The 18,538-nt window shown below is 39.6% G+C and overlaps 2 protein-coding genes across 2 annotated transcripts in view; both read right to left on the reverse strand.

The window, feature by feature from the left end:
• The window catches only part of abca7 (ATP-binding cassette, sub-family A (ABC1), member 7), a 33,680-nt gene extending 25,547 nt beyond the window's left edge, over positions 1–8,133 (reverse strand). The window contains exons 1-9 of the mRNA XM_039810162.1: positions 8,012–8,133; positions 5,943–6,041; positions 5,549–5,642; positions 4,504–4,645; positions 3,513–3,637; positions 1,736–1,854; positions 1,331–1,528; positions 1,076–1,168; positions 154–391 (exon numbers count right to left, since the gene is read on the reverse strand). Coding sequence (XP_039666096.1) covers positions 154–391; positions 1,076–1,168; positions 1,331–1,528; positions 1,736–1,854; positions 3,513–3,637; positions 4,504–4,645; positions 5,549–5,642; positions 5,943–6,008 — 1,075 coding nt within the window. The 5' untranslated portion in view covers positions 6,009–6,041; positions 8,012–8,133. The remainder of the gene's footprint in view (positions 1–153; positions 392–1,075; positions 1,169–1,330; positions 1,529–1,735; positions 1,855–3,512; positions 3,638–4,503; positions 4,646–5,548; positions 5,643–5,942; positions 6,042–8,011) is intronic.
• A 505-nt stretch (positions 8,134–8,638) lies between these two features.
• On the reverse strand, positions 8,639–18,185 carry si:ch73-40i7.5 (amyloid-beta A4 precursor protein-binding family A member 3). Its single transcript, XM_039810164.1, has 11 exons — positions 17,884–18,185; positions 15,891–16,893; positions 15,264–15,291; positions 15,002–15,147; positions 14,723–14,809; positions 12,760–12,948; positions 11,771–11,950; positions 11,128–11,340; positions 9,810–9,929; positions 9,514–9,654; positions 8,639–9,382 (listed from the first exon to the last, which is right to left on the reverse strand). Exons 2-11 carry the CDS (start codon positions 16,878–16,880, stop codon positions 9,311–9,313), a joined length of 2,166 nt encoding a protein of 721 aa, XP_039666098.1. The 5' UTR covers positions 16,881–16,893; positions 17,884–18,185; the 3' UTR covers positions 8,639–9,310.
• Positions 18,186–18,538: the final 353 nt, after the last annotated feature.

Here is an 18,538-nt window from a genome sequence, read left to right on the forward strand (position 1 = left end):
CTCTATTTATCTATGATGAAATTGCATTTACAAATCAACGTGCTTGGTTTCAGAGTTGTAAAGCAGATAATCAACTTGAACTTTTGCACAGGAAGCCAATCACTCATCTTTAAAATATCAGCACATGTTTCCAATCATATCAAAGCTTCTTACTGGTGTTGTTGTCATGGTCCATGTCTGTGTCTTCAGTGCCATTTTTCCCTAAGAAGGACTTGATGTCATTGTCCTCATACCAGTTGAGCGATGGGATGCGCTCACCGCCAATCTCAGGGTGACCGCACATGATCCTTGAAAAAGCGCGAAAACTCTCCCTGGGCAACGCTGAGCGATTCTCTGGAGACAGAAGACGAAGAGCTGCGCTCATGTCCGCAAAGCTGGAGAGAGAGGACAACTGAAAGAAGACAGAGAAGTAAGGGCGAAAGTATTTTTAGAAGGAAGAATATAAAGAAGAGGGAAAAAATACATGGAAGAAAACAGATTTAAAAAAGATGACATTTCTTTTACTCCTGGGAGAAAATTTGGTCCATTTTATTTAGTCAGAAAATAAGAAAAACATAATGTAAAAACAGACGGAGAATACTACTAAACAACAGCAGCAACAAAACAAATAAACAAAAACAAACGATGAAGTATACAAAAATAACAAAAGCTTAAAGTTCCACTAGACTGCAAGGTTGATTACACCCCACATTATTATTATATACTGTATACCTTTTGGGGCATTTTTAGGCCCTTATTATGACAGGACAGTTCTAGACATGAAAGGAGAAAGAGGGGGGAATGACATGCAGCATAGGGCCACAGATTGGAGTCGAACCCGCGGCCGTCGCGCCGAGGACCGAGCCTCTGTATATGGGCGCACACTCTACCAGGTGAGCTACCCAGGCACCCAACACCCCACATTATTAAACAGTCACAATATAACTACAAAATAACGATACATTCATGATGTGCTCTGATTTGTTTACGGTGACTTATTCATAATAAATACAAAATTGCAGCACCTCCCAACAACTGTCCAATCAACAGACCGTCAAACAAAATACAGACACATGAAAAATCATGTGTGTCTTACATCATCGACGAGGTCAGCCAGCTCCTGGGAAACGGAGGTGACAGCCTCACTGATGACCCTGAAGTCTCCGGCATTTGCCATCAGACGGTCTCTCTGACAGGACGGACAGACAGACAGGTTTACCGATAGTACTGTGGCTCATCAGATAAACAAGCAACTCAGTGTCACAGGAAACAGACAGAGAACTGTATTTGAAGCCATTGAGTTTTGCACTGGAGAGTAAAGTATTTTTTGCAAAAGGCAGCGGTTTCCTACTGTGAAGAACTTGGTAAAGTCGAGCTGAGAGAGGAAAAGGCGTTCAGCTTCCCGCAGGACGTCAGCTGGCAGGTTACACAGCTGAGTCTGGAGATCATTCATGGCGGCTTCTCCTCCATCCACTGTCAGAAACTGTCCCAGCATGCTCGCGTTACACACCAAGTCCTTCAGCTGCATCTGAGCTCCAGCCACCGAAACCTGGATGGGACAAAATTGATGCTCCACATTTTCATTTAACAGTTAGGCTATGAGACAAATAATACATAAAACTGGTTCTTACCTGTAATTATCATTTGGGTTGCACATGCCAGGACAGATTAACCAATTTAACAAAAGCCACATCATAGGGTCCTATTTCTATACATTACATGTTTGTTATCCAAGGATTTACAGCCGATGCCTGACCTGAAAATTGAGACGAGCCTTCAGCAGCTGGTCCACAGTCACAGGCGACAGGCTGCCATTGGTCAGGAGGAAGGTGGAGAACGTCTCATTGGCTCTCAGGTATTCTTCTACTGGGAGATCTACAGCAGAAACACAAACATTAGGTGCTGCCCTGTGCTAAAAGTAAAACACACTGTATTACAAAAAAAGTCCACTATATTGTGAATAGATCATTCAAAACAAAAGCTGTTTGCAGGTTAGTTCATGCTCTGTGAGATTATAGCATATTCGTTGTTTTTCAGGTAATACTTGCCATCCAATACTTATATTCTTACTCATTCTGCTCACTTCTGCCTGAAAACTAAAACACAATTTTTGACTGTGGCTGTCTGACTTTAGTCTGCTTTAATAAGAAGGATTACATCTTACTTATTATGTCTGAACCGGTGTTGTCGGCAGATGTTTGTTTGCTTAAGTTTTTATTTGTATTTGTAATATTTTTCCTTTTTCTTTTATTGCAATGATCAGGACTAGCGCTACTAATTTCATTGTATTCTGTACAATGACAATAAAAGGCTTTCTATTTCTATTTATCAGGCATTAGGCAGGTACCAAAACATAATTTGTAAAAACCTTCCAGCGCCATTATGTGCTATAATTCAACATTTAAATTACACTCAGCTTTGGAGACAAAAATATTGAGGTTGAGTTATTTGACATCTGCATTTCAACATCAACCAGGCAAGTGACACTTTTTCACTGTGAGGTTCAACTTTGCCATTTAAAATATTTCTGTTCCCTAAAGCTATAACCCAGTGAAATCTTTACATAAAGACCTTTAGCAATTTGAGGTTAAAAAAAGCTGCTTTATAATATTGTTTTTATTTTTTTTACAGTATCAGTGGGCGAGGATTGTGGGAGTCAGCAGATGTCTAGTAAGCCAGTAATGTGGGATTCGTTGCAGAAAAAACCCACCGAAGAACCTGCTTTCATTCATCCAATTGTTTGTCTGGGGTAGTCATGTAATTTAATCTACCCATAGCAAAGAGAGCAAAACAGCCACTCTGTGCTGCTTCACAACAGCAGTAAATGGCCACATTCATACAGTCACTCGACACCTCTTTCAAGCCATTCATACAGATCAGCTACTCACTGCTGTTCTCAGTCTTGCCCAGATAAGTCTGGGAACAGAGCTGGCTCAGAAAAAAAATCTGAATAAATTCAATGCTTTTATTGTATTTGATGGCTTGCAGGGACTTAATCCTGCTATAAATGACATGTCTTTCTTTAAATGCCTGTTTGTTTGTTTTTGTTTAATAAAGTAAGGAAGTTATTCAAAAATCAACATTTGAGTAGCAGTCTTTTTCATGAGTGCACCGACATCATTTGAAGTAAAGACCTTCTTCTGTTGTATTTACTGATTTAAACATTGTGGTCATCTTGTTTTCCTGGACTTTACCAGACGAAGACCTTGTTTAAACCACACTACAACTTCACTGACAGAAGCCAAAGCTCTATTGGGTTTCTCCATATACATAATTCATTCTGATTCTTAAAAAGCAACCTTAAAGATACCTTGACATTATATACTTGTGTCCACACTGTGTGTGTTTTGCCTGCCAAATGACTCAACTCACTCATTACTGGTAGTATTATGAAATCGAATTACCTTCCTGGCTAGTATGCCCACCAAGGGTTTGTAATGAGAAATAATAACAAAGAAAGTATCACAGTGTCAGAATGTCAAGGTATCCCTTCAGGTCGGCGGTAGAGGAGATTCAAATAAGCCGTGGTGTACTTGGCCAGGCTCCAGGTCTCTCTCCCAGCCTTCGGACACTCTCCATCAGGTCCTGAAAGCCCGAGAATCTCTGGTTTCCACTGAAGGACAGAACAGTCTGTGCGTCCACGAAAAGACGAGACAGTCTTGAGGAGAAAGACAACAAAAGAAGTCTTTACTGGGACAAACAAGTGCAGTTAGGTTACATTTAACTACGGCCTAACGGACTCGTTAGTTTACCAGTAAACACCAACTTCACATCTGCAAACACTACCAACTGTGTTCAATGAAGGGCACAGCTGGCCCAGAATTTAGCTTGGGCTAACTGAAGAAATGTAGTCATTTATTGGATGAAACCAAGATTGTTAGTGAACTTTAGAGGTGTTGGTAGGCAGATTTTGATTGCCCTCGTTTCCGGTCTTTACGCTAAGCTGAAGCTTCATATTTAGCGTACAGACATGAGAGTGGTATGGATCCTCTGATCTAATTCTCTATAAGAAAATGAATATCAGTATGTGTATTTCTCAAATTTCTTGTCAAACTACTCCGGTGCAAATGCAAAGTCATGCAAAGTACACAAACTGTTGCTAATAAGCTAAAACATGATAGAACACAGGTATGGTCTTTCCAGTTAGTGACTTCCTACATTAAAAAAATTATCATCTTGCTCAAAGACAATGTATTAATTCATCTCAACTGTTAGTTAGTAGGCAATACTGTAGTTTAAGAACACTGGAGTGGGTCTTTAATAGCGGCTGCACCCTAGTCTACACTATCATTTATGAAGCAGCATTGCAGTCTGGTCTACAGCTTTCTAGATCTTTTATAAACAGAATTTAAAGTCAATTACAACAGGCTGAAACATTTATAAAAAACTTTTAATTCATAAAATAAATTTGGACTGACTGCAGTTTGTCTGTTTATCTTTTCGGCTACTTTATCCTACAATGACCCCCTGGTAAACTCCACCACTCCAGACAGCTGTCCATGTTTTTACCTCCACTTTACCTACATGGAGTTGTCAAAGTTGCCAAATTGGCCCAGTGTCTCCCCTGGTGTTGGGCTGTGGAAGCAGGGGTTGTTGATGTTGCAGATAATGCCCTGAATCCACGGCAAGGTGCCTGCTGATGGCAAGGCTTTGTTTGGAAAGTGACCTACAAGCAAAGGAAAAGAAAAAGACAAACAGTTCAGTATCCGGAGATTAGCCCATGATTTGAAACAATGAAAATAGTGTGGTAGTGACCTGAAACACAATCTACAGGCAGCGGACTGAATAATAATCCCAACGTAATCCCAAATGCTGTTATGTGAACAAATAGTGTGTTTTTTTTTTTTTTTTGTACAACTGATATCAAACTATAATGTTATTATCTTCAACCTGATCTGATGTGCTTTTACATGCAAGGCTGATCTTAAGAAAAGGGAAGGGTTTCCTCGCTTCCTCTTTATGTAAATGGCTAGGAAAATACATATGAACAGATAACATGCACAGGATACACATTTTTGATGCTCCCAAGCAAAATGTACTGTATGTTGCACCAGGTAGTACAAAACTGTTCTGAATGCTTAGTGTCCACTCCTTTACTTGGAATACATTTAATCCACAAAGTACTTCCATCTAGAAAATTACAACATTTAATGAACATACAGGAAATTCAAACCCCTCGTATCAGCACTGAAACATTTAAATTGGTAATCTGCAAGGTTCTGTTAAGTGTTTTTCTTTTAATTTGTTATTGGAAATTTCCCTTTTTCTACAAAAATTAACTTCCCGGATGTAGCTTTTAAGGGTAATTCATAATGCAAGGCATACTGTAAACCGACTAGCCTGTACGGTGTCATGTAGTGAAGCATTACCATGCGACGTTAAATCACCTTATGCTTATGGCGGACTTCTCAGAGAAGGTCAAGAACACAACAGGTTAGGAAAACAAATGTGTGTGCGTGGTAGAAGAACCACTCTCAGTGAGTTAATCCTCTTTAGCTGGTTGGCATTAAGCCATTTTCAGATCTGTGTGTGGTGTCTGAAAAGACATACAATACATAATAGCACTCACATTGGCTCTGTTTGTAGGGAGGGTGTGAATGACGAACAGAGATGAGGATGACGAAGAGGAAGAGCGGCCAGAGGAGCTCGATAATCAGCTGGATCTAAGAGGAAAACATTGGGAGCTGTTATAAATAATCAATGAGCTTTACTGATCTCCATTAGAGACCAGCAGGACTATCCCCCAACCCCGTCACCTAGTGCGGCCTACGCTGTAACTGACACAGATAGTAGGTATTTTTTTAAATGAAACTTCAGAAGTTGTTATAGTTAATTAGTGCTATGCAGTTGTATAAAATATTTATTTAATTAGCTGTGTTTCATATAATATTTATCTTTACAAAATAAACAAACTACATAACAAAAATATTCTATTCCTTTCTGTGAAGTGAAAATGTGGCCACCTTGTTCCTCCTGCGGTATGTGATGTTCTTCCAGAGCAGGAGGCCAAGCTGTCGGAAAACCCCCATCGCTCTCAACAGCTACCTGACCATGATGCAAAGCTGGAAAACACAAAATGTGGTGAGAAAAAAAAAGACAGGGCTTTCAGCAGGGCGCCGTAGTTGTCAAGTTGTTGGGGACACACGAAATGTGGCTGCTGTGTCCTCTCTTTAATTACAGCTGGGGACATTTATCGCATTTCATCGTCCTCTGTGTCTAGCTGTTTCCTGTCTTGTCCTGTCTCTCTCTAATGCCACCTATACAATAGAGGCAAAAAGTTTGACAACAAATCATAAAAGAAAGGTTCAGCAATGGATCAGTGTCTACTACACAAATATATACAGTAGGGCTGCACAATTAATAGCAATTGTATCGAAATCGCAATATTTGTTAATAGCAAAATATGTGTCAAACCATTCTGAATGAAGTATATCGCAATCGCAATATCAGTCAAAATAATAACAATTAGATATTTTCCTCATATCGTGCAGCCCTAACAGACAGGCTCTACAGGTCTCTTTGGACAAAAATGTCTGCCAAATGAATGAATCGTACTGGCAACTTTGCTCATGGGCAGCTACCATGGTAGCAAGAGGAAAATGTCTGCAACATACATACATACAGAGAATGGAACACTCAATCAAGAAATCATTCATTTCAGGCTGAATGACAGACAGTAATTGACTAGAGCGTAAAGAGGATAAAATATCCCAATTTGACTTTTAGTCAATTTTCTGTAGGGTTAGTTTGTTTTTTTTCCTTTTCTTCCAAATTGTTTGTGTAATTATTCACAGAACAATATACATGTATCTGGAGTCTTTCCAACTTTCAACTGCTATCCTTTAGGCACTTTTTTCCTTTTACATTTAAAGATTAAAGTGTTTATAAAATACTTACTGACTCCTTGTGTGCTGTTCTTTAAAATGTGGTAATTTGACTTCTGATGTTGAATGTGAATAAGCTCATAGTTAATGAGGACTGTAGTGACAAACTGTAGCTGACCTTTTGCCTGCAGAGGCAATGCCTAATCCTCAGCAAAAAAAAAACCTAATTTTATTTAAACTTTTATATTTCACTCTCTCACCTAAGACACAAACATGGGTAAAAAAGTTAAAACATCCTGTAAGTGATGGATCCAATAGGCTGTTTTTATATTTATTGTGGGTGAAGGTTGTCTTATGTGCCTGCTGTGATCTGCTCAAGATGGACAATCCCCTGCTTTATCTCAAAATCCTCCTGATCCTAACAGCTTACCTGTTTCACTCAGATACTATAACATTTACTTTTGCTCTGTGAATGCCTCCAGATTATGGTTTGTGCTGTATAATTACCTGAATATCTGGCTCATAATGTGTGCCAGGTTAGAAAGCAATAGCCAGGCTCACTTCCTTTGCATTTACAAAAGACATTATGTAACTTCAAAGTCAAATAAGTTTTTTTGAATCCATCTGTTTAACATTTCAAGGCTTTGTATAGGATACCTGTGACGTTATTGTAACCACTGTATTTTATTTGTTTGACATTTTTAACCTTTTCGTCTCTATTTTGACCATGCCATGAAAGTATTTCCCTTTTCAAAGATTCATGGAGGCCTAGAGCAGGAAACATAGGCAATATATTTGCCACTTAATGTAGCAAAATAATGTAATGATCGTTACACCTTAAAAACCCCTCAGTTCATAATATAAAATGAATGTAACTACATTAAACGTTACGAACTAACGCTATAGACATTTAATTTGGGATGATATTTATTCAAACAAAAAGTAAAGTAAAAACATAATTTCAATTCTATTATAAGCTACTACAATTACCAGTTTACTTGTCCATAACTAGTAGATAACACACCGGTAATTAACCTAGCTAACAGTAAGCTGAAAAGGAAGAATGGAAACTCTTAGCTGACGTTACATTCGGATATAGCTTCCTAGCATGTTGCGTTACACAGTGATGGTTAAAAATGACCTTTCCGAAAACAATTAATATAATGCAATGAGCTCCTAAGACTCGTTAAACTGATGTTGATGATTACCTTTCTGTAAAATAGGTGATACAATCTCCTTTCGGACACAGCAGCGGCGGGTAGCTTGTCATTGACTCTCCATTTCCCTACTGTTTGTAACAGCAGGTGTTAGCTGAAGAAAGTCCCGCCCAAAGGCGACGCTGATTGGTCAAATTACGTCCCAGGGGTGGGGTCACAGAAGCCGGTAATGAATCTGATTGGCTTTTGTCTATGTTTTGGTAAATGAAGACGGCTGATTGGCCAGGCATTGACAGAGCTGTTATTATGTACCTGCTCACAGAGCCTTGGATAATGATCTTTGAATAATATTTACATAATTAAAGACATTACTTTATTAGCACAAGCAGCATATGAGAACATTGTATACTTGCAACTAATTAAAATAGCAGTAGGGATATGAATGAATGTCATGACATTTGCAATTATTACATAGACATATAAGAACTGTGCTATTATTATTATTATTATTAGATAAGCTGCAAAGACAACACATTTTAAGAGCTTTTAAAATTGAAATATACGTAGATCTAACTCGCATGTACTTAGGTATGTCATTTGTTTTAAAATGAAAAAAGCAACTTTGCATCGGAAACTTATTCAGCGACCATTGACGCTCAATAAATAACATCAAGAAGATATCTTACAGATCATTTTAATGAACATCCAAAACAGCAAATTCTTAAAAATATAAGCATCTCTATGAAATAAGGCAGTTACCTTTTATTGTGCATGATATCTGCTTCCTGTCAGGCACAGTCAAGGAAGCATTGTATGAATGAACTAGAGCGCTCTGAAGCGTTTGACAGACACTTGATGATATGCACGTGCATGTTAGGGACTGGAAGTATATGACATTGAAATACACAGACTATTTGTCCTGATTCAATAAGGTTTCCCCTGCAAGCACATTCAGCTCAGGCACACATGGCAACCAGGCTGGAAGACCAAAAACTCTAGAGTACAGTAAACTCAACACCATTGACCAGAACGTAAAAGTTAGTGAAGTCAAAATATATTCCGTATATGAATTATTGAATCTCAGCTACTGCCTGCATTGTTAAATATCTGATAAATATAAGTGGAGAGTTACCATCTAACCCTGTCACTTTAATATATGCTTCCACACAATATTACAATGTACTTTACATCTTAAAAATAAATGGCTAGACTATTTTGTTGTATTCAGTGTTTTGACAACAGCGTATGATAGGCTGTATGATCAATTGCATAATATTTTCTTAGTTTGGCAAAAGTTCATGTTACTTTAACACTGTGCAGTTTTTTTGTCTTTGATGCAGCAGGAAGTGCTCAAAGAAACACTGGCTGCTCTTGTCCTGTTAAGAGTCGATATGTTGAGGCTGGCATGGTCTTCAAGTGAATCTGCCCAGAGGGAGAAAAATCAAACTTTTAACTGCGAGAACATGTCATAATAAACAGCTAACTTTGAGTGGAATACATATGACTGTATTTATGATGAAATAAAAACATAGTGTGAATTCATCCCTTCTCACCTCTCCGACAGCATTGGTCAGGATCTGGATGATCTTGTCGTGCGGTGTGGCGACGACACTCTGCCCATTGATTTCAATAATGCGGTGTCCAACACGAATGCCTCCTCTCTCTGCTATGCCGCCCCGCATCAGACTGCAGATCTGCAACAGAAAGAAAGAGGAAACTTTTACGTAAGATTATTTTGTCTAAGAACAGAGGAAAATAGAATAACTAACTGCGAGGGTGAGACAAACCTGAGTTCAAACCAGACTTAAGTTTAATAGTGACAAAACAGAAAATATGTATATTGACTTACAATGCCGTCCTCCACGCTGAAGCCCAGCTGAAACTTGGGATCTGGCCTCCTGATAATCGCCATAGTGACTGGCGGACAGTGGACAATGCTAAGCTTCACATACTTTTGGCTTTTTAAGTCCTGATGATAGAAACAAAATGTGAATTAGAGCACTTATGTTACTGCAGCATTTTTAGAATGTGTTGTCAGTGTTCAGTGGCTTTGACTCTTGTTTTTTCTCATTCAACTGTCTGACCACAGCTAAATAAAACAACTTTAATACAACTGGAGTTCATTTTTTTGCAAACTTCTTTATACATTATGTGTTTTCTGTTAGTTACAGTAAGTCTTTATCCCAGTGATGAGTGCTGCATTACTACCTCAAAGGTCTGCAAACATTTATCTTCTCTTTAGTATTTTAACATTGTTTTGATGCTTTTTGGTACGATGGCAAACGCTGACTGTTGTTTGGTTGCCATTCAGACTTTAATGGTCACTACCCTCTGCATGTGAAATCTTACACATACAGTACACTAATGCAATACAGTGCTATTAACTTATTATACTATATTGCTTAAGAATGGCCTCACAAATTACCATAAAGTTGACTGTCTCAGAACATTATATATTTCACAATAATACAATTCAGTGCAGGGCTGTCGATGGCATTATACAGGTGTTCATGATATTGTGTCCATCAATGTTTCAAAGGTTGTGCTCTACCTTAATGACAACTCTTAAACATCATCAATATTGAATATCAGCACAAACATATCGGCTTTACACAACTGGATGAATACTGATAATGGCCCTTTAGAACCTAATTAATATCTGAATCACTATTAAATCAATAATAGCATAGTCCCACTCACACTGCGTGGACACACAGTGCCATCTAGTGCATCCTAAGGACAGTACATTTGCTGTGAAGAAGGCACTTGAATGTACAGTGCTTACATTTTATCTGAAAACCCATCAATGCTGCCATTCCAGGATAATAACAATAACACTGTTATTAGTGTTGATTAGGGCTGTTCTCGATTGAAGAAATTCTCATTCAATTGTATCGACTAATCGATTAGTTGATTTAATCGACAGATCTGTAAATCTGAGTTTCTCCGCAAAGAGTCATGCAAAAGCACCAATTCTTGTGTTTACCAGAGATCTGCTCGTACGTGTCTTGGAAATAAGTCATTCAGCATGAAAAAAGCATAAAACATAACTAAGACCAAAACGACCGATTAGTCGACTAATCGACTAAGAGAGAGCAGCCCTAGTGTTGATATAGTTATTGTTATTAAAATCACTATGTTCATAAGTTTAAGTTTGCCCTTCTTACCCGGATGATGTTCTGGCAGGTGGTGATGGGCAGACCCACCAGACTGGTGCTGTTGACGGACATGATGCGGTCCCCGATGCTGAGCTCGCCGCAGCGCTCAGCAGGGCCTCCGTGGAGGAGGTTGGCCACCACCACAGTGGGCAGGATGGAGCCCCAGCCTGACTCCACCACCGCCAGACCCAAGATCTCTCCAGCGGCCTTGGTGATGGCGACCTAAACCACAGACACACAGCAATGCAAATGTTTTCATTTGGTTAACCAATCATTACCCTGAAATACATTAAAATACATAAATCCAAGTTGACCACAGCAGCTGCAGAGATTTTTCATTGTTGTATTTTAGGCTTTTTTTTTTAAGATAATTTTTTTGGGCTTTTCCGCCTTTCATTTTTGACAGGACAGCTAGGTGAGAAAGGGGAGAGAGAGGGGGAAGACATGCAGGAAATCGTCACAGGTCGGATTCGAACCCCGGACCTCTGCGTCGAGGCATAAACCTCTCAGTAGATGTGCGCCTGCTCTACCCACCGAGCCAACCCGGCCACGTATTTTAGGCATTATTGATAACATCAAATTACATCCTAATGACATGTATTACAGGCCCCTTGTTTGTGTTAAGACATGTAGACACAATCATTCTGCTTACGTCTCGGATGTTCTGAGAGTCAGAGAAGTGGGCCAGGTCTCCGTTGTAGAGCTCCTGACTTTCCAGGTAGTCACTGTACTCGCCAGGCCTCAGATCGCTGGCCTTGATGCCGCTGGCCTGAAGAAACTGCTGGTACGCCACTCCGAACGCCTGACCGATAGCCTGGGCTATGACCTGAGCCTGGATGGACAGACAGGGTGGAGGAGAGAGAACTGACTCCGGTTTCTATTTGTAAAATAAATGTTCTTCCTTCACTGCTTTACCCTCCATATTCATATGAACAAATGAAAGCAAATTAGTTAATTTGCAAAACACTAAACAGCGTACCCAACACTTATGTCACACACTGAAACTAAAATAAGAAAAAAAAAGCATAAAGTCTAAAAAGGTTCCCTACTTTCTTATAAAAGTAGGGAAGTAAACTTGTCTTTACAGTTTCATCAGCTATTTGTTACATTCACTCGTTCACTGGCCCCCCGTCCATTGTAAATCTCATTTTAAAACAGTTCATATAAAAAGAGTTAAGTTGGGAAAGCTAGCAGTAGACCCATTGGCCCCATGGCCTTTAGTATCCCACAGCTAATTAGTTTCTAAAAAGAAACCCTTCCTCCCCCTATTCAGTCTTGCCAACAGTGGGAAACTGGGACGACAGCCAGACCATTTTTAAATTCAGAAGAACTCGCTGGCTGTCTGGGGGAAGGAAACCAGGCCAAGCTGAAGCTGAAACTTTTGTCCGGTGGAAAACATCACATTTGATCTGAGACGCAACATTACGGGGAGCAAAAGACACCTTAATAATGTCTTGACTTGTCAGCCCGTTTGTGAGCTTTCCAGCTAAAACAGATGAATTCAAAAGTTGAAGTTGTGGCCAAAATGAAGATCATAAAAGCAAGAAACACTATTTTATACTCCAAATATGAGATCTAATAAGTCAAACAGGTTTCCGGTTTTATAAAAAAAGACAGTTCATCACCCTTTAATTAACTCACATCGTCAGAGGAGAAGACGTGGCAGATCATTAAGCACTTCTTCTGAGGCCCGGAGGAGGATGAAGAGGAAGAGTTAGAGGCTGGGTCCCCATCCTGCCCTTTACGTTTCCTTCGTGCCATCAGGACGACAATGTTGCCAATGTCTGCAATGTAAGAGATCATCTGCAGAGCGTGATCCATCATGGCTTCCTGAGTAGAAATGAGACATGAGGGTGTTATCAATATTAGAAACAGAGAAAAGACAGGAAGGTCTGGTTTGCACAAACAAACTTGCTTGAGATAGGTAATTCATTACAAAGAACACTGTCCCACCTTTATTTTTTGTCAGTTTAAGTTTGTATTGCCTGGTACTCTACTTTGAAGCAAAGACCCCTTAAAAAGTCTCATTAATGAGGAATTCAAGGACACTCATTTCCAAAACAATCAGCTACCACAAAGCACTACATCAATGAAAAAAATGAAATGCAGAAGACAAATATTGACTTTGTGAAAAGGAGATTTGAAATGTTGCTGTTAAGCAGCCATTTAAATCATAAATCTAATAAATCTGAGAAGTTGAAGTGTTCTTTAATGTAACAACAAGGGAATTTCAAAAAATATATATTAATGCTCACAAATCAAAACTATGTGGTTCAAATTGCCAAGAATGTTATTAGTAATTTTCAACTGAAACCACAATGTTTAAAACAACAAAAATCACCCAAAAAACTAAAATGGGATTATTTTTATATCCATAAGCATGGTGCAATGAGGAGCAACCAGCCATGCAAATAGGAAGCTGACAGTGGATGACCCACTTTGATTCTCCTGACAATTCAACTACATAGTGGAACAAAATAGACTCTACTGAAACATCACTGCAGAGCTCTCATGTTGAGTCACCATTCAATTAATTATTAAAGGTCCCATGGCATGAAAATTTCAATTTATGAGTTTTTTTTTTAACATTAATATGAGTTCCCCCAGCCTGCCTATGGTCCCCCAGTGGCTAGAAATGGCGATAGGTGTAAGCCGAGCCCTGGGTATCCTGCTCTGCCTTTGAGAAAATGAAAGCTCAGATGGGCCGATCTGGAATCTGCTCCTTATGAGGTCATAAGAAGCAAGGTTACCTCCCTTTTCTCTGCTTTGCCCACCCAGAGAATTTGGCCCACCCATGAGAGAGAGACATCATGGCTTTCAAACGAGCAAAGTGGCAGTTGGTCAAGGCCACACCCCCACCCTCCACCTTGCCCCCCCCCCCCCCCCTCTCTCCTCCTCAATAGCTACAGACACAGAAATGGCACATACTAAGGAAAGCTCATTGTGGGACTGGCTCTAGTGGCTGTAATTCTGCACCAAGGCTGAATTTCGGGAAAGAGACTTCAGATACAGTATTATGGGACCAGTAAGGCCTATATAAAGGCATCCAAAGAGCACCATGTCATGGGACCTTTAAGGATTCTTGCTGCCAGAGCTTGGCTTGAAGGTGATACTTTAAAAGTGCAATGCTGCCTTGGATTTTAATTCCATTACTCTTCCAATCAAACGCTTTCCTCAAAACACTTTGTTGATGAACTAACCCCATGTAACTTTAGATGAAATAAGATGAAGTTAACACTTTTATTTGACACTTGAAGATCTTGATTCCAAAGCTGTCCATGGCTAACTGTCCACACAATTATTATATTTTCTGAATTTAAATACATCCTACACCTGACATCCATTGAGATACCACTAATATCCACCATCAGCATTTGTTGGCTCAAGAGCCTGAAGAACTACCAATTTAAAGTGGTAGCGGTGACACTATTAATAATACTGAAAACATGTATTAGTTGAGAGCAAAATTTCATGTGCTACAAGGAAATGATAATGCAGAAATAAATGTGGTCCAAAAACCCGTAACGGAAGAAAAATAAATTAAAAACTATGGAGGTAAATTTTACACAACTTTTTCCAAGCAGTTTTTTTTTTTTAAACGCACCTGTGTGTCAGCAGTGAGAACTTTGATTCGCTGGGTTGAGATGAACAGATCCACCTCTGTCATTGGCTGGGACTCTCCCTCTGGAGCCTGAAACAAACACAGTCATCATGTATATTCCTAACCTGATGATGACATCAAAAAACATAAAACAGCTAATGCCATGATAGATGAATTTCCAAACTTGTGTTTTTAGTATGACAGAAATCCCTTACTAGGACAATACCACACAACAACAGCTGTGTTCAGTGTCAACTGTGAGCATCTCTTATTTGAGTTCACCTTAATGCGGTCCACAGCCTCCTGAGCTTGTGTCATACGGGCGTTTGTAGACGGGTTCTTCTCTGATTTGATCTGAGTGGAGCCCAGGTATTTGGCACCAAATATCACTCCATCCAACAGGTCTTCAGGGTCACACGGACCAGGCACTAAAAGAGTAAAACACAAAGAACTGGCCTCATTTGTTTTTCGTAACATTTGACACAGAAAAAAAAAAAATCCAGCTTTTTTTAGAAGACCAAAGAAGTGAGCTGAAGTGACTCACCGTCTTTATATGAAGGATGATCAGCACTCTGCAATGACAGCAACAAGAACAACAATATTACATTCAGTTCAAGAGAAATTAAAAAGATCATTATTGATCCTTTTAGTTTCTTCGCATACTTAAAAAGACCAAACATTTTGTGGATACAGCGTCACAAACACTTTGACGCCTTCTCGCTTTTCTCTGCTTTAAAGTATTATTAAAAAAATACCTTGAGTTTAGTTTTGGCTGTTCGGACTGAGACAAAACTTTGGTTTCTAGTTAACTTGTGATGGTCATCTGCCATCAATTATGATTCAATCATTTTCACACTTTGTAGACTGATAAATCGATTGACCAAAAAGGCAACTCATTGATTATTCAACTGAAAATATTTGTTAGTTTCAGTCATGACAAAAATTACAGATGACAATCAAATGTTATCTTTAGTTAAACTTGATGACAAACAAATGCAATTAAACTACTTTGCTTTACATTTTTGTGGCGTTAAGTTGACACAAATCTTTTTCACACAAATGTATAGCATCCATCACACCCCTGTGTCATATCCTGCTTTGTGCTGATAATAATAATAATAATAATAATAATAATAATAATAATAATAATAATAATAATACCTCAACCTACCTGCTCACTCTCCGCAGCAGCCTCCTCTTCCTCCGGAGGCTCTTCGCCCAGCTTCATCCACACTGGCTCAGGATACTCATCATCAGGCAGGGAGGCGATGGAGTCCTCCCTGTGCCGCTGCTGTTGACCATTCACATTATGCCCCCAGAACCTTTGAGCGTCCTCTTGGCTGTAGGAAACTGACACTACAGCGTCAACGTCTCCTCTGTGGGGCAGAGAGGTGGCACCGGGTGTAGCGCTGATCTCTGTGAACTGCAGCAGCCCCAGCAGGTCTCTCTGGTGGCTTTCAGAGAACAGCAGCCCGGTGGTTTCAGTGCTGTTGTCTGTCATTAGGGAGGGAGAACATGCTTCCAGCTCAGACATGCTAGGGTACTGGTGTTGGGCGAGGTGAGGTGGTGTCCGGCGGCTGGGATGAGGCTCTTCCCCCATCAGCTGGAGCTGGCTGAGCAGGGTGTGGATGCGGCTGTGGTCTTCATCACCTGATCTCCTGTTAGCAACCTCCTCTTCACGGACCCTATTAACCACATTACTTAAGGTGACCTCCTCCTGGTATGACCTAAGATCCTCCAAGTCCTCAACCCTCACCTCCTCAACTGCTTCATCCTCCTCTTCCAATTCCACTTCAATACCCTGGACTGGTTCTACAATATTACCCACAAGCCCCTGCAGGTTCACGTTGAGTGGAGCCACAGTGTCACTCACGCCCAAATGTGGTAATACTGTCTCACCCGGACTGGCCTTGTCCAGATTGTCAACAGAGATAGGGAAGCTGGGGTCATCCAGCTCCTCTGCTGAGACCGCCTCGCTGGAGGAGTCAGACCTCCAGTCTAATGGAGGAGGCTCGATCAGGTTGTAGGAGTCCACATCCTCCAACTCTGAACCTGGCAGAGCTGTCTGTCTCCTGATCTCAACTTCAGAGTCTTCATCAACAGGGGCAGTGGCAGAACACAAAGAGTCCGACCGATCAGCGGGGCAGACGTCCGAGTCCATTTTGAAAGAAAGCCTGTCAGAGGAAGAGTTTAATGTAGTCATGAGTAACTGGGTTAATATGGTTTTCCAACTACATGATCAGTACTACAGTAATTGATGTAAATAAGAGCTGCAGCACTCATAACCGAACTGCCAGCATAACAAAAGGCTGTCTCACATGTAGAAACCATCAGTTAAAGCTAGCACTATCTGAAGTACACATCACCATGACCATCAAGATAGATAAAAAAAAAAACAGCCTAAAGCTCAAAGTACAAGGACAACATTCACAATATGTGTAACCATAAAATAGACCCCCAGAGAACCACACCCCTTTTATCTATTAACGATTTTTTAAATACAAGTAATTCAGTGTCCACCCTAAAATATAAAACCCTAAAGTATTCTCAATCGCTAAATGTAAAGTTATTTAGTAGTGTCTTCAAACAACATTCAATTTACAAATCAGAAAGGTATTCTGGTAAATTAGGCATATAATAGATCCACAAGGCAGTATTTAAAGAAAATCTCTGTTTTGATACTGGGTGACAGTGATACAGTAACGTTAACGTTACTTCAGAGACATAATCCCGACAACCAAATATAAAGATACATTCTGCAGATTAGCACACTATTTGTAATAATTTGGATGTTGCGTTAACGGTGTACACTACAGAGTCGTCCGTCTTTCAGAAAAGGGTCGTATATTAAATTATTACGTGCTTTGAAAATAACTTTGAATACACAACATGTCAATGGAAACTGGCTCATAGCTTCAAGACAGAATTTAGAAAACTATAATATCTGATCTAAATAAACAACATAATCCTGAGTAACGTTAACGTTACACTTTTTACATCGACAGTCAAATAACGTTACAGCTACATTTGGCTATTTCTAAAGTTAGCTAAATGCTAATTATTTAGCTAATTACAAACCTAGCAACCCAAGAGGAGCTCATTTAGAAAATTAGCATTTTTTGTTAAAACAATGGGGTTTGAGCAGCAAAAAGAGCAGCTCTCACCTGATAGTTTAGGTCTTACTCGTAGTCTTTGTGCCCACACAGAGACTCCTCTGGGTGCCACGACAGATGAGTTGACGTGGTTTGAGATTTGAGTCTTTTACAAAACTTTGGCTTTGTTTTATTCGTCATACTAACAACCGCTACACCATAAAATATAATAATTTCACATAATCCAAGAGTAAAATAAAAAGTCACGGTATAAAACAGAGTTTTCTTAACATTGCTGTTGTCGAGTCGACAGCTTTTATTTATTCACTATCGCTCTCAGTAGCTGTGCTGCGTTCACGTGCTGTTGTAACTTCCCCTCTCATCTTGGTTTCTTCTTCCTCTTCTGTACACAGCACACATATACACATTACTTAACCAAACTCTCTACTTACAGCACGAATTACAAACACATCTTGTATTTGATCGAACATATAAACTTGTTTTATTTTGAGTCCAACCACTCGATGTATAATTAAATGTAGCTATCCTATAACTGTTATAATTACAATTTATGAATTTGAAAATAACAAGTGATAAGCTCTGATTTTGCAGACTGAAAGTGGGTATCTGTTAACGTTAGCTCATAGATAGACGTTAGCTGACATGAGGTTGATTAAGGGCATTGGAAAAAGACCCTTCTTTTAATACCGATCCGTCCGTCAGCACC

This window comes from Perca fluviatilis, chromosome 9 (assembly GCF_010015445.1).
Source record: "Perca fluviatilis chromosome 9, GENO_Pfluv_1.0, whole genome shotgun sequence".
Lineage (NCBI taxonomy): Eukaryota > Metazoa > Chordata > Actinopteri > Perciformes > Percidae > Perca > Perca fluviatilis.

Bases quoted from the DNA above. Each gene is read 5' to 3' on its own strand.
- si:ch73-40i7.5 (XM_039810164.1), bottom strand. From the start codon at position 16,880: ATGGACTCGGACGTCTGCCCCGCTGATCGGTCGGACTCTTTGTGTTCT. The intron at 15,292-15,890 runs GTAGGTTGAGGT...CTGTCATTGCAG, and splicing joins CTGCTGCGGAGAGTGAGCAG to AGTGCTGATCATCCTTCATA. The intron at 9,383-9,513 runs GTGAGAAGGGAT...CCCTCTGGGCAG, and splicing joins TGACCAATGCTGTCGGAGAG to ATTCACTTGAAGACCATGCC.